Genomic DNA, 15,343 nt, shown 5'->3' with positions numbered 1-15,343 from the left:
GACCCGTATGCTTAACACCCATAATCCAACACCGACCGTACCAAAGCCTAGACCCTCATGATCATATCCCTATCCGCCCCCCAGGAACATCCTGTCAAACACCTCATGATGTTAATGACCTTTTGGCACTTCGCCACCGTCTTCTCTATGTGCACCATCCATGACAACACAGGGACCTGCCTACACCATCCCCCACCTCACTAAAAATATAATTGATCATAATATTAAACAACACCGGACTGATTACACTCCCTTGTGGTGTTCCATTAACAATACCCACCGTTTCAGACAGTACCCCTCCCACCTTCAATTACAACGTTTAATTTAATCACCAACCCATCCTTCCATAGTGTATCACATGCCTTCTCAATCTCCCAAAACACCCACCACTACCTCCTTCTTCTTTAAGGCCTTCCTCAGCTCCTCATCCAACTTCAGGACTGAGTCCATTGTAGACTGCCCCACCCTAAACCCACAATGGCACAAAGAAAAATACTACTTCTACTTTCCAGTCCTACTTTCCAACATAGCCACAAGTCTATCAGTAACCATCCTTTCCATCACTTTACACATAACAGCCGTAAGCGCAATGGGTCTATACCTCTATTACAAAAATGTGGTCAGAAAATCTTTTAAATAACCCTATTACTCAATACTGACCAAAAATCCAGATATTTTATATTTTATATTATGAACATATAAATAGTGTAACCCATTACCCGATAAAAAATAATGTCATAGTAGTCTGAGAAATGAGGATATACAACTCCGGGGAAAGGAGGATATGTAACTCAGGGGAAATGAGGATACGTAGCTCAGGAGAAATAGAGATATGCAACTCAGGAGAAATGAGGATATGTACAGGAAGTCCAAAGCAGATTTGAAGAAAAACAAGGGTTGCGGTGTCTGTGCGGAATGCTGACTAGATGGATTGTACTGCACTACTCTGGGCGACTGCAAGGTTATTATAGTTAACGAAAACTAACTTTAAAAAAACTAGGTGTGAAAAAACATTTTAGTTAACTGAAATAAAAATCAAAACAAGGCTTTACAAAAAAACGATAACTAACAAACTGTATTGTGTGTTTACAAAAAGAATATAAATAAACTAAAATTATAGAGAAAATGTCTTTAGTTTAAATCTTGTTCATTTCATACGTAAGCCTAGTATTTTGGGTGGATATGAAATCTATCCTCCATTTTTTTTTTTTAGCTATGCCCGTGCGCAGAAGTAACTTGACGTGTGCCAGATGGTTTGTTTCACACGGAGTGAAACAACGTGAGCTTGCAAGATCAGGATAGTCTCACGAGGCTAACACAGAAAAAAAAAAAAAAAACTAATACTGAAACTAATAAAAACTAAATCTAAAAACTAAACTAACCACAAACTAAATCTAAGCATTTAAAAAAAAAAAAAAAAAAAAAAAAACTAGCAAACCCTCTTTAGAAACTAATTAAAACTAAACAAATAAAAAACAAAAAGTTAAAACGAAAATAAAAACTAATGAAAAAAGCTAAACTATTAACCTTGGATGGCTGTGCAGTCATATGGGTTGCCCCATGGTCAGCATCAACTCAAACCAAACCAACCAAGCTCTAGTCTACAGAGGAGAGCTTCTGTGCTTGTGCAGCAGCTTCCAATAGCAGGTCGCGTGGTGGAGAGTTTCTGCACAGACTCTACACTGACGAGCTTGGTTGGGTTGAGTTTATGCTGACCATGGGGCAACCCATATGACTGCACAGCCATCCAGAATAGTGCGCATATCCTCATTTCCCACACTATTATGACATTATGTCTGAAATGGTATACTAATGGGTTACAATATTTATAGGTTCATAAAATATCTGGATTTTTGGTCACTATTGAGTTATAATGATTTTTTGAGGTCTTGCTAAGGCTAATTCATTCAATTCAAGTAATAGCTAAAAGAAGTGAATATTTAACTATAAAAAAAGCTATCACTACATTTTAAAAAGAAGCACAGCAGTAAGTGCAAAACTTTACAGTTTAAAACTACAGTTTTACTTTAAAATTACAGTTTATTTATATATTTATTCATTTAAAAATAATGTTATTAAATGTTATTAAAATAAAGTTATTAAAATAAAGAGATCAAGTAAACTGCAACATCTTTAAAAAAGTTTACTGAATAGAAAAGAAGCAGAAAAAGCCAAGTATACTGTACATAGTCATACTATAAATCATCTAATGTAATAATACAGAACTTTTAAAAGCCTAATTTTTAAAAGACTCATCTATTTAGACAGCCATTTGTCTAGCCGTGTGTGTCTGTATTTCTATGTTTATGTCCTGTCTGTAATTTATTGTACTTTTATCTGATGTTCTTTGTTTTTAATTCTGTGAAGCATTTAGTCATGTTGTGTCTATTAATATTAGTAAGCAAGTTTGTACCAGGACCTGTGTAGTTTTGTTGTAATCCACTTCTCAATCGCATCTTAAGACTGTTACAGTATTCCTACTCATTTCCTTTTTGGTCTCATTTGTGTTTACTTCACCAAACTATTATTGCTAGTATTCTATAGTACTAGATTCCTTTTTCCTTTCCTCTGAACTCTTATTTCAGGACTGATTTCCAACGGCAGTGCTCTGCTTGTGTCAGGCTTCCCTCAGCCAGCATACAGTAGGTTTTCTGCTGCATCTGCTTCTATCCACGTAGGGCAGCAGTGAGAGGACTTAAATCGCACTCAGTCTAAGCTAGGCCAGGAAATTGCAAAAAAAATTCCCAGCTCTGTTCGGTTCTGCTCTGCTCAGGCCTGCCCAGCTCAGCTCTTTTCTGCTCTGCAGAGAGAGAGAGAGAGAGGAGATCCAGGTGAGAGCCTGGAAACAGGATGCAACCCTGACTCTCTGCTTACGATTAGTCACTGCAATTATACGATTACCCTGAGCGTGTGTCCTGTTATCCTGTTGTTAGTTTACATCGCTCTACAAATGTTTACACTGTAACCCAACTTTTGCCCCCACAACACAGTTTGCAGTCCATGTGTCCAATATGTTTTTTTCTCCCGGTGTTGTACATATCCGGGGGGGATGCGGGCCAGATTTCATCCTCACAGCGGGCCTTGGCTAATGCGTTTGTTTCTCCTGCTGTGCTGTAGGAAGGACTTTGAGGAGCTCTTTGACGTCATCATCACCAACGCCTTGAAGCCCGGCTTCTTCTCCTTGGTGCCCCAGCAGAGACCCTTCCGGACCCTAGGTGAGTATTCTCCTCCCCTCCTTGTCCACACCGCACCATCCCACACTGTCCAGACAACCATCAGTACCCTGTGTATGTACTCCCCCCTGCAACACCAAACCCTCAGACTCAGACTTGCCTGCCCTGCCTACTTCAAAGAGGGCATTAGAGCTGCCCATTTTACACCCCGATGGAATGATTACCGGGGAATCCCGTGACAGAGATTACTGGAGCTCATCTCCCTACTTAAGGATGAGGCACAGAGAAATGCAAAAAGAGTTTGATTTCCATCAAAAAAGCCTGTGCCTAAACTCTGTAAATCCAAACCTCTAATCTTATAAGAAGCCAGTATGGGGAAGCCAGGGTCAGAAAAACCACTCTGCCAGCTTCCACGGGCCTTGGATGGACGCCATCCAGGTTCACAGACACAGACCGCCCGGTGTTTGAATCTCTGTGATCCACTCACGATCACTGATCCTCTTGATCCTGGGGGCTTTCCGCAGGCAGCTGGCGTGTGTGATCCCGGGCTCGGGGCTGAGACGCTCTCGGCCTGCTCGGAAGCCGTCGGTGCTCAGGAACGCTCCCCCATCTGGAGTCTTTTTCTCCGGCTGCCAGGAATAACGGCGGAGGGATGCGCTATGTGCGAACCACAGCGAGCCAGCCACTCAAATATTCCCCGCTCGTGTCTCCTCTCCGGGCCTCGCCACGTTGGCGGAAATAGCCGTAGAGGCAGCTGGTTCTCCGTACTGATGACTAAGATACACGCCCACTCTTTCCTCTAGGATTCAGCATATCTCTAGGATTCTCTCTAGGATTCATCTCTCTCAGTTTTTGCTGTTTTGGTTTGATTTGCACCCGAGTCAGTGATGCGATGAACTGTCAACTATCAACTGCCCTTCTGTGTGTGTGTGTGTGTGTGTGTGTGTGTGTGTGAGAGTGTGAGTGTGAGTGTGAGTGTGAGTGTGTGTACTGTATGTGTGTGTGTGTGTGTGTGTGTGTGTGTGTGTGTGTGTGTGTGTGTGTGTGTGCGTGTGTGTGTGTGTGTGCATGCGCGTGTGCGTGCATGCGTACATGCATGTGTTTGCAAGAGTCGATTGTGCCAGTTAATTGATAAGAGTACTGTAAGGCGGATAAATCAATATTTTACTTTGACTTGCAGCAGGACATATTCCAGCCTCTTATTAAACCTGGCCTTGGTTCAGGGGATGCCAAGCCTCTCTAAATATTTGCCGACTGCACACAGCCTCACTTTGCTTATAGTGAAAATGTCACTGGCTCTCACATCCTAATAGTTGCCACGGTATTCTTAGTGGTACAGTGTGTGTTTCTGTGCTCTGTCCTGTGGGCTTGCACAAACCACATACCTCACATTCCACTTTCTCTCTATGTCCTCACAGCTGTTAGTGAGTGTGTGTGTGTGTGTGTGTGTGTGTGTGTGTGTGTGTGTGTGTGTGTGCGCGCGTGTACTTGAGTGTGTATGCCTGAGCTTTCTCTCTTCTGTCACAATATTTATAGCATATTTAACCTTAGCTTGAACCTGGTGCAGCCTATCCTGCCAAGCACTGTCCTGTTCCTCTAATGAATCTGCAGGGTCTCCTCCCTCTGCTGCTGGTCTTACTGTAACCACCAATCAGATAATCCTAAAGACTGTTCTTACAGTATCCCTCTGGGCCACTGCGGGCCCCCGTTTCAAATTGACAGTTCAACTGCTGAACAGCATGGATATGGTATTGTGTATGTACTGTATCTGCTTAAAGAGGTGCTCGAAGAGTTTACAAGTGGCTTATTTTTTCACTTAATGGGACTGTAATGGAAGGATGCAAGTGTTTTTGATACTAATCCAGGCACTTTGGAGAATCCTAGGTTGGCATTAACTGCAATGTCAGTGGAAAGTATGTCGCTCAAGGGCATGGCATTTAAAACTTCAAAAAGACATGATTTTGGTAGGCTATCTTGACATTGAAGAGTGTTGGAATCCAGAAGCACATACAGTATCTATAGTAAAACTGCAGGTACAGTAGCTCTGTGCAGGGTGGTGTTGTAAAAGTACCACAGATGATTTTAAAGATTCAGTCAGAAACACCTGCACCCACCTACAGTACGACACTCTTGGAGCGTCCCTGACATGACAGCCAGACAGAGAGTTATACTCTACCTCTCTATACAGTTTGCATAGAGGGCGTTCCAATAGAGTAAAGCCTAGCTGATATAACCAAGTGAGTGTGTTTTCAAAACCAAACACTTGCCTGATATATTTTGTAATGGAATTTTCCAGGGCCTCACTGAAGTTTTTAGAGACTGAGTAACGATCTTGGTTTCGTGCTGCAGTTTAGATTCCAGTCGCTCTGTATCTTATCGGGTTCTACTTTTCTGCCCACTCACTCACAGTGAATCAGACAGACTGTGATCATCATCACTAACCAGCAGTCCAATCGTTCAGCCAGACCGGACCTAGCCTCCCTCCCTTCCTTCTTCCAATCAACCTGCAGTCACCCCATATTATTATCTCCGTTTTGAGTCTGGAGTCAGGAGTAGTTTGGTATTCAGCACGGTAAGCCCTGTTATAAGGTTATTTACAATCATATACAGTACAGTGCACAACACTCCATATAAAAACATTTGCACTCTTGAGATATTAGTGTTCATTGGGCATATATGTGTTTTGGCAGCGTTTGGACCCGCCCGGTGATTCGAATCCGCTCCAGAATTTAATGGGTTGTTAGATGATCCGTGCTTCACCCCTCCGCCAAGTTTCATAAAAATCAGTCTGGTGGTTTTAGCGTAATCCTAGTCCGAAGAATGAATGGAGGTTAATGGACGAACCAGGAAACTGCTCGTGGACCCGCCCCTGTGATACGGATCCCCTCCAAAACTGGCCATTGGCCCATGCTACACCCTTCCATCGACGTTCATGAAAATCAGTCTGGGAGTTTTTGCGTAATCCTGCTAACAGATGAACAAACAAACAAACAAACAAGCAAGCACGCGCCACCGAAAACATGACCAGTCGCCCTGCACTTTTGCTGGGGCGGAGGTAATGAGCACTAATATCTCAAGAGTGCACAATCAAAATGTTGATATGCATGCACTATATTATCACCGTAAATAACCTTACAACAGGGCTTATAATGCTAAATACAAAACTAGTCCTTTAAAACTTGTTACTCGGGGATTGGACCACCTTTTGTTGTTATTATTATGAACTGCAAAAGCCTCCATGAGGTCATTGTCACACTTACTTGCTTGGCTGCGTGGGACTGTGGTGTGAGGGCCTGAGAAGGGAGGAGGGTGTGTGTGTGTGTGTGTGTGTGTGTGTGGGGTTCTCTGGAAGCGTTCCACTCACATGGCTGACGAGTACGAGAGGGGAGGAGAGGAGGTGAGGCAGGGCCTCTAGCTCTTGGCAGGCCCCCGTGGGGGTTTGAGAGAAGGAAGCAGGCCAGCCTCCACCACTCTGTTTTCACTCAGAGCTGGCGTTGGGTGGGTGGGTGGGGGGGGGCAGGGTGGGGAGGGGGGTCCTCCTCGCTCCGCTGCTGATGTAATGGCTGCTGTAATATCTACCAGCAGCGGCGCGGCCGAGAGCGGATCCAGGAAGACATCTGCGCCCCGGGACCGACGGCACGCCGCTCCGAGCGAAATCTTCTGAGGAACGGAGCTCAAAGGCAGGAGCTCTAATTGGGCTCATTTCCGCTGCACTCCTTTCTCTGCAATGACACTTTATCCCACTGAAGTGCACTGAAGTGCACTTTATCCCACTGAAGTGTACAGGCCACGTTCCCATTGTCAGAAATCACACATCTATCCCTTTTCAGTCTTCCCATGCCTCCACTGTTGAGTCATGCGGTCCATAGGCTGAGAGGTGTGGTTGTGTGCTGAAGAGTGTGGCTGTGTATTTAGCGGTGTGTGTGTGTGTGTGCGTGCGGTCGGAGCGCACGGTGACAGCGCGGTCGTTTCTGTGTCCCGCGACAGTGAACGATGTGGAGGAGAGCGAGGGTCTGGCGTCGCTGGACAAGCCCGGCTGGTACTCCCAGGGCAACTGGCCGCACCTCCACGAGCTGCTCAAGACCGTGACGGGAAAAGCCGAGCCCAAGGTAGGACCGCCCGCCCGCCAAAACCCGGGGCACCCATCATCCGCGCAAGTATCAAACCGTTGCGATGCGTTACCGCATATTTACCTCGGTTAGCTTTTAACGTATAACCGCCATTTTCTGCATTATCACTCCCGAGGAGATTCAGCTCGCCAAACACCGTGTTAAGTGACTCACTGTGCTCAAATTTCCACCCGTAGAACATTTTTAACAGGCAGACTCTGAGATTGACTGCGGCCTCCGTTCCTGGCAGCCTCTGGGAGATTAGAGCTCCTCTATAAATCAACTCGGGAGAGATTCACACCGGTGTGAGGGAGAGAGGAACATGGCTGTGTACACCGGCAGGCCTTGGCATGAGTGTGGACAGGCGCCAGAGTGCCAGCACGCCGCCTGCCGAGAGGGCTCCGATAAAAAGAGGGAGAGAGAAAAAAAGACCTTCGTTCCAGCTGCGGGCCGCGGACGGGCCGCCGGTAGCTCGTTTGATAGCCCAGGAAGGCCTCTCGCTCTCTCAGGCGCAGGAAGAGCGGCGTCGAACGGCCCGGAGTGCACCCAGGGACGCCCGTCATCATCCACGTCCTCACCCCCCCAGCCCCCCCCCCCCCCCCAACACACACACACCTCTCCCTCCAACTGCCCCCCCCCCCCCGACAAGAGCTCAATGCCCCCTCTGTTCCCCCGGCCACAAGGAGAAAGCACTTGCGGAATGCAGTGTCAATCTGCGCTACCTACACACACACACACACACAGCGGCCGCCGGCTTAAGGCAGCGCTCCGAGGTGACCTGAGGCACTCTTGTGTTTTGAGTTGCTCTCCACTTTCACCTGACAGGATTTGGGGCAGCTGTGCTGAATGGGAGGCATTCAGGGCAGATAACTGGCCCCTCTCAGCACAGGCCAGGTACAAGCAGGGTCACAGCTCAAGACAGGGAGCTCTCTAGAAGAGATCGCACCCCCCGAGCGTAGCCTAACCTTTTAATCCGATCGATCGCCGTGTAGGACACGTCTGTTCTTTGGGGTGCATTAGGCACCGCCATTTTGAGGGTTTAAAAACACGCCGTCGGCCGAGCAAATCAGCCCAGGATATTGCACTTCCTGTATGAGTCACGGCCGGTTTGCCGGTCTTAACCAAGAACCTCGGACGCAGCGCCGTTCTCCAGCTGTGGGCATAACGTTGCAGTTTAATTACCAGCAGAGGTACTCGGATCGTCGGACCTAGCCGAGGCGGATTTTGACCTCGTCTGTCTGCCCCCCCGCCCCCCCCCCCCACCCTCCCCTCTCCTCTCCCCGTGACCCAGGCCCCACACAGAGGAGCACAATGGGCTCATTAAGGAGACCCCCTGGGGCTCTCCAGGTCTGTTTACACAGGGGTGGCTTCAGCGTTAATCGCCGCTTTGAGTGATGCGGCGATAACAGGGGAGGAGGGGGGGGGCCCTGGCTCTCGGTCAGCAAGGGGCTGTGTCAGCGAATGGAGGCTTCTGGAGCCGGCCGTAGAGGAGGACTGGGAAGAGAGCCGGAAAACTTCTGGGGAAGAGTCTTCGGGCGATTGGAACTGCTTCTTCTGACGGTCTAGCGGATTAAACTGCGGTCTGGAATCGGGCTGATAACTCGTTTCGCTGTGTTCGCTGGGTGTAGAATAAGTCTTGTCCCAAGGCGGGCCAAGGAAACTGTCTGGTCCCATGAACGCCTCCCTTTAATGTTTTGCCACTGTGCTGGAATTTCTGGCGCTGTAAATATTTATCATACTGATCCCCAAAGCCACTTTGGGGGTTTGGGGGGGGGGAGTGTGTGTGTGTGTGTGTGGGGGGGGGGGGGGGTTGGAAAGTGTGAGAGATGCAGTACCCCCTGCAAGTCTCTCTGGGGGAGGTCAGAGCTGTACAAGAGAGGTGGCCAGTTCCGGGGAAAAACCTGGTGGAAAGAAACTCGATGCCTGAAGCCCTCACTTCCTCGCAGACCCAGCCTCTCAGCCTCCCAGGCTGCCCTGTTGCCTGCCTGTTTGTTTACGTGTGGGAGGCCGGGTCGCAGATGCGCTGAAGGGCCCACGAAGCGGAGGGGGCTTCCGAAAAAAAAAACAGCGGCCCACCAGAGCTCCTCCCACTCGCCTCCTACCTTTTATGGCTGTCGTTTAGAGACACTCCCCTCCCTCCACAGACGCGCGCACACTCACATGCCATTCTTCATTCCATACAGAAGGGTCGTGTGAGCTACGTTGTGCGAGCAATAGGCCAGTTTTCTTCGTTCTTGTCGTGTCTCGTCATTTTAAGCTCGAATATTATCCTTAACCCTTGAATTCGTTTTCTTTCCATCGCTAGGCACTAGTGCTGAAGTTTTCAAATAACTTCTTAGAGCTAGGATGCTCATTGGTGTCAGACTGTTCAGCTGAGCCTGTCTCAACTTGTTCTTTCCAGTCACAGAGAGTAAAAAGAGGCATGGTGGTCAAAGGAGATGTGATGAGTTTCACAGCCTCACCATGTCTGATCTAGTTTGCCCTCAGGGGCCATAAGACGCACGTCAGCTTTATTGAATCAGACTACTGCCGAATGCCCTCTAGAAAATACCCCAGACAAATTGCAGCTGTAATTCATGACAATACCAGACAAATCAGATAGAGAAACAGTTGAGTCAAAATGATAAAACCTAATTTACTACGCAGCTGCTGAGAGAACCCCTCTCTGTCCGTGTCTCGCCCCACGGCCCGACAGGTGGTGTACTTTGGGGACAGCATGCGGTCAGACATGTTCCCGGCGAGCAGTTTCGGGAGGTGGGAGACGGTGATGATCGTGGAGGAGATGGAGGGAGAGGGCGTCCAGAAGAGCGCCGCCGCCGCCGCCGCCGAGTCCAACGAGGCCCAAACGGAGAGCGACGCAGCCACGTCCAGAGCGGAGCCTCTGGAGAAGAAGGGAAAGTTTGAGGTAAGTTCACACGAGCAGCTGTTTCCGTTTAATGCTTACCTTCCCCCCCCCAGCCTAGCCTAAAGAAGGCCCCGCCCCCATTCCTTGGCTGAGTGCCACTATACATCCTCTGCAGATTGTGGGCGTGTGTGTGTATGTTTTTATGTGTGTGTAGTACTCCTTTCAGTAAGCAGTTTGTAAATGCTTCCAGCAATTACTGTACAATGATGTAAATTTACAGTGGTGGAGTCTTATCATTATAGTCTCACATCTAATGGGGATGCCAGTATAATCAGGCACGTAGAAACAGAACCATAGCAGACTGCATTCGCAAAAGGCTTCTTGGAGAGAGGGAACGGGCTCAAAACCCCATTTAAAGGTGGCTGATGTAGAGTATTGCTGGGAAGGAAACGATAAAGAAATGCTCCCAATCCCCATCATATCACCTGGTGCTGCCATCTCCCTGTCCCTCTATCTGTCCTTCTACCTGTCCCTCTTCCTCTCTCTGTCTCTCTACCTGTCCCTCTACCTCTACCTGTCTCTCTACCTGTCCCTTTACCTCTCCCTCTACCTGTCCCTTTCCCTGTCCTTCTACCTGTCCCTCTACCTCTACCCGTCTCTCTACCTGTCCCTCTTCCTCTACCCATCTCTCTACCTGTCCCTCTTCCTCTCCCTGTCTCTCTACCTGTCCCTCTACCTCTCCCTGTCCCTCTACCCGTCTCTCTACCTGTCCCTCTTCCTCTACCCATCTCTCTACCTGTCCCTCTTCCTCTCCCTGTCTCTCTACCTGTCCCTCTACCTCTACCCGTCTCTCTACCTGTCCCTCTACCTCTCCCTGTCCCTCTACCTGTCCCTCTACCTCTCCCTGTCCCTCTACCCGTCTCTCTACCTGTCCCTCTCCCTGTCCCTCTACCTCTACCCGTCTCTCTCCCTGTCCCTCTTCCTCTCCCTGTCCCTCTACCTGTCCCTTTACCTCTCCCTCTACCTGTCCCTCTCCCTGTCCTTCTACCTGTCCCTCTACCTCTACCCGTCTCTCTACCTGTCCCTCTTCCTCTACCCATCTCTCTACCTGTCCCTCTACCTCTCCCTGTCCTTCTACCTGTCCCTCTTCCTCTCCCTGTCTCTCTACCTGTCCCTCTACCTCTCCCTGTCCCTCTACCTGTCCCTCTACCTCTCCCTGTCCCTCTACCCGTCTCTCTACCTGTCCCTCTCCCTGTCCCTCTACCTCTACCCGTCTCTCTCCCTGTCCCTCTTCCTCTCCCTGTCCCTCTACCTGTCCCTCTACCTCTCCCTGTCCCTCTACCTCTCCGTCTCTCTACCTGTCCCTCTACCTCTCCCTGTCCCTCTACCTGTCTCTCTACCTGTCCCTCTCCCTGTCCCTCTACCTCTACCCGTCTCTCTACCTGTCCCTCTTCCTCTCCCTGTCCCTCTACCTCTCCCTGGCTCTCTACCTCTCCGTCTCTCTACCTGTCCCTCTACCTCTCCCTGTCTCCCTACCTGTCCCTCTACATCTCCCTGTCTCTCTACCTCTACCCGTCTCTCTACCTGTCCCTCTATCTCTCCCTCTCCCTGTCCCTCTGCCTCCCTCTCTACCTGTCCCTCTCCCTGACCCTCTATCTCTCCCTCTACCTGTCCCTCTATCTCTCCCTATCCCTGTCCCTCTGCCTCCCTCTCTACCTGTCCCTCTCCCTGGCCCTCTATCTCTCCCTGTCCCTCCCCCTCTCCTTCTGCATTGGCCAGGCCTTGGCCTGTTGACAGCCTGAGTCTTGACAGAGCCTCTTCCTCTGGGCGTATCAGGCTCCCTCTACCTGTCCCTCTATCTCTCCCTCTCCCTGTCCCTCTGCCTCCCTCTCTACCTGTCCCTCTCCCTGATCCTCTATCTCTCCCTGTCCCTCCCCTTCTGCATTGGCCAGGCCTTGGCCTGTTGACAGCCTGAGTCTTGACAGAGCCTCTTCCTCTGGGCGTATCAGGCTGCAGGATGTTTGGTTCCAGACAGAGAGAGAGAGAGAGAGAGAGAGAGAGAGAGAGATGAGTCAGCAATACGTGCTGGGAGGACAGATCAGAAGAACACTCTGAACCGTCACTTCTTTTCACTTCTTCCTGGTACACGTCGCTGCTTCTAAAAGACACCGAGGGGCCACTTTTAACGGCATCCTCAACCGTTTTTTCTGCCTTTCTCCCTCCCTCTCTTTGCTTCCGCTGCCGGGCCTTCTTTTGTTCTCGTCGCTTAATCTCTTTTTATTTCTCTCTCTCTCTCTCTCTCTCTCTCTCTCTCTCTCTCATTTCCTCTCTAAAACATCCCACATGAAAGGAGTGAATCTAGTTGAGGAGGTGGAACTTCAGTGCATATGGAGGTTTCTTTCCCCCCTGCTTCCTGGTTTAGTGGGTATCATCTACTTCCTGACTGGAAGTTGGATCTCTGTCAACTGTGATGAATCAGGCAGAGTTTTTCCTCTGCTACAGCAGTATGTTACAGATGAAGCATTCGTATCTCATCAGTTTTCTTTTTCCGTGTCATTATTAATGCTGTATTTACTGTAGAAGCTCCAAACTATTTAGGGCTCCAAAGTAGAGAAGAACGATTCACATAGAACCAAAATTTGACCCAAACATATTTTTCCATTAAACTACTTATCTTCGAAAACCATTTAACATCATTTTGGAGGTTTTTGTTTATTTATTTATTTATTACATCGATTGAAAGCTGGGACTACCCACCTCCCTGCCCTGGGACCAATTAAATATATTTTAAATAGCTCATCATATGTGAGTTTATGTTCAAAAACATAGAAATGGGAATATTATTTTCCACATTCTGAAAACTTGCCATTTTGGAGATAAGTGGTTTTCATCTGACAGCAACATTATGTTATTTATTTTCAACTATGCGTTACATGCATTTTGCACCCTCTTGTTTGTGACTCATTCTAAACACATCCTGTTTTGAAGATACTTGACGTGTCAGTCATGACTACAATGTCATGTACATGTAGTGGTTTGACGGGGGTCTCTCTCTCTCTAGTTTAGTTTATTCCTGAACCCTGTATGATCTTCTTTCAGGACCAGGGCATGAAGACGCCCTCCGCTGCATCAGAGCAATGGGGCTCCTACTTTGTGGATGTCTACAAGAGTGGCGGAGGCGACGAAGAGTGCCAGAAACTGACCTGGTGCTGTCACAGCATCCACAAGTACAGCACCATGGCCATCCCCAGTGTGGAGGCAATCGCAGGTAGGGGACGAAGAGGTTCGGGGTCAGAGACAGCACTAGGTCCCCTGCTCCCTGGGCACGTGCGTTGTTGATCTGAAAGGGTAACTAAAGTAAAGCAAGATGGTACAAATTCCCCTGAGCCTGACAGAGGGGAAGTGTTAACCGAAGCAGGGTTTTTGGACCCAAGCTATGTTGGTTTCTGGACAGGGCCACACTTTGTGGGTGTGGGGGGGTAATGCCCAGCACCATATACTGTCTCCTGTCTCCTGAGTGACAATTTTCAGGGAAATGTAAATTATTCCTCCCACTTTGTTTAAAAGAAATGCTATTTTGCACCATGATCCTTTGGTTTGGCAAAGCAATGTGCAGTTAGAAAGTTGAGTCACTGACCACTTCCGATTGAGTGACATACAGTACCTGTAGTTATACACTAAGCACTTGAACATGGGCCTTCTTTCTTACAACCCATTCTAAGGAGACTATAACCTTTTTCTATTGATGTTTAGCATATCATTGGTTTATTACCAAGTTCCTTGTATGTGAAAATGTATTTTGTAAATAAACCGAATTCTGACTGATGGAACTAATACACCGTTCTCTCATAGAACTCCCTCTGGACTACAAGTTCCCCAGATTCTCCCCAAACAAGCCCTGCACCACAGGCTACTACCCCAGGCCTCCCGACTCTCTTCTCAAGAGGGGCCAGCGTCTGTCGTAAGAGTCCTCCCTCCCTCACCCCTCCACCTCAGGAGAGGAATGTGCCTCCATTTTGCCTGTAGTCCCTCACCTGTACCACACCGTCTCTGGAGCACAGGAGTCACACTCCCATTTAGAGAAACCATGTGAATGTAAAGCACAGTAACTCTCTCTCGCCATTCGCCTCCATCTGAACGTTGTTACGTGGTTTATTGTACATGTGGAACTGTGACTTGCCAAAATAATGTACGTATGTGCGTGTTTGCGTGCCAGCATACAGTATTGATGAAAGCCTACAGTAGTGTTCCTATTGTTTTATGTAAAGACCACTCTTTTGCTACGTATGTGGATGAGTAATTGATGTTCCAGTTGAATCCACCCACATCAAGTACACCATTCAATGTCATGTTTTTAGCTAACAACCAGAATTGGTCGGATCTTTCCAAACCCAGAGGTTATTGTCCTATGTTTTGTTGTCTCAATACATCCCTAGAAAATCGCTTACCTCAGATATGTGATCCAAGTTGAAATGTTACTTCAAATATATGTAGTCACAGGAGTGTGTGAACGTCCTGGCCACCCATTATGTCCAGTATTAGTGTGTTAGTTTGTATACGTAAACACCAATATTACAACTGTATGCTTTATCAGGGTTTTTGTTTTAATATGGATTTTAGTCAGAGTGACCTTGATATGCTTTTCAAGGTGTTATCCCCTGTCCGTTTTGTTGGAGGGTGTTCTTAAGGGCATTCTCTTACGAGAAACGGCACAATATTGTCCTTAGTGTTGCCTTTGTGTAAAAATAATACAAGAGGTAATCCTTCCTATGAAATATGTCATTCTGAATGGTAACGAAGACTCCCCTGTGTTCTATGTATATTATTTCGGTGCAGCTGTACTGTATGTTGTGTTCTCTGAGTGATTGTGTAAAAATGTGGAATACTTATGCTTCATATGCAGTACCACTTTGAGATATGCTTTAACCGACGTCTGAATGGTTGCACTTGTTGGTTTGCATACATGCTAGTTGTATTGTGGTATGACCCATGTCTTAAATATGCTTTATGGAGATAGTGATTTGACTGTACTGTCTTAGCTGATAAAGAGTGGCAGCCTTAGTCAGACAAAGTAATAGTTATTATTTCTGTTGCATCGCAGTTTTTGTGACAGTACTTTTTCATCTGAGCTGTGAATATTCTGCCCACTGCCTTATGTTTTATTCATTAGGGAAGTGTTCAATGTCCTGCGTATTAAATAAAGATGTTCTACAATT

The 15,343-nt window shown here is 47.7% G+C and overlaps 1 protein-coding gene across 1 annotated transcript in view; it reads left to right on the top strand.

The window, feature by feature from the left end:
- The window catches only part of nt5dc1 (5'-nucleotidase domain containing 1), a gene marked incomplete at its 5' end in the record, with an annotated part of 50,722 nt that extends 35,666 nt beyond the window's left edge, over positions 1-15,056 (top strand). Inside the window, 5 exons of the mRNA XM_084439380.1 lie at positions 3,118-3,215; positions 7,161-7,282; positions 9,978-10,187; positions 13,227-13,395; positions 13,980-15,056. Of these exons, the coding sequence (XP_084295506.1) occupies positions 3,118-3,215; positions 7,161-7,282; positions 9,978-10,187; positions 13,227-13,395; positions 13,980-14,092 (712 nt within the window). The 3' untranslated portion in view covers positions 14,093-15,056. The remainder of the gene's footprint in view (positions 1-3,117; positions 3,216-7,160; positions 7,283-9,977; positions 10,188-13,226; positions 13,396-13,979) is intronic.
- Between the last annotated feature and the right edge of the window lie 287 nt (positions 15,057-15,343).

Source organism: Borostomias antarcticus, assembly GCF_949987555.1.
Source record: "Borostomias antarcticus genome assembly, chromosome: 6".
NCBI lineage: Eukaryota > Metazoa > Chordata > Actinopteri > Stomiiformes > Stomiidae > Borostomias > Borostomias antarcticus.
Note: the sequence above shows the minus strand (reverse complement) of the source record. Positions and strands in the feature narration are given on the sequence as shown.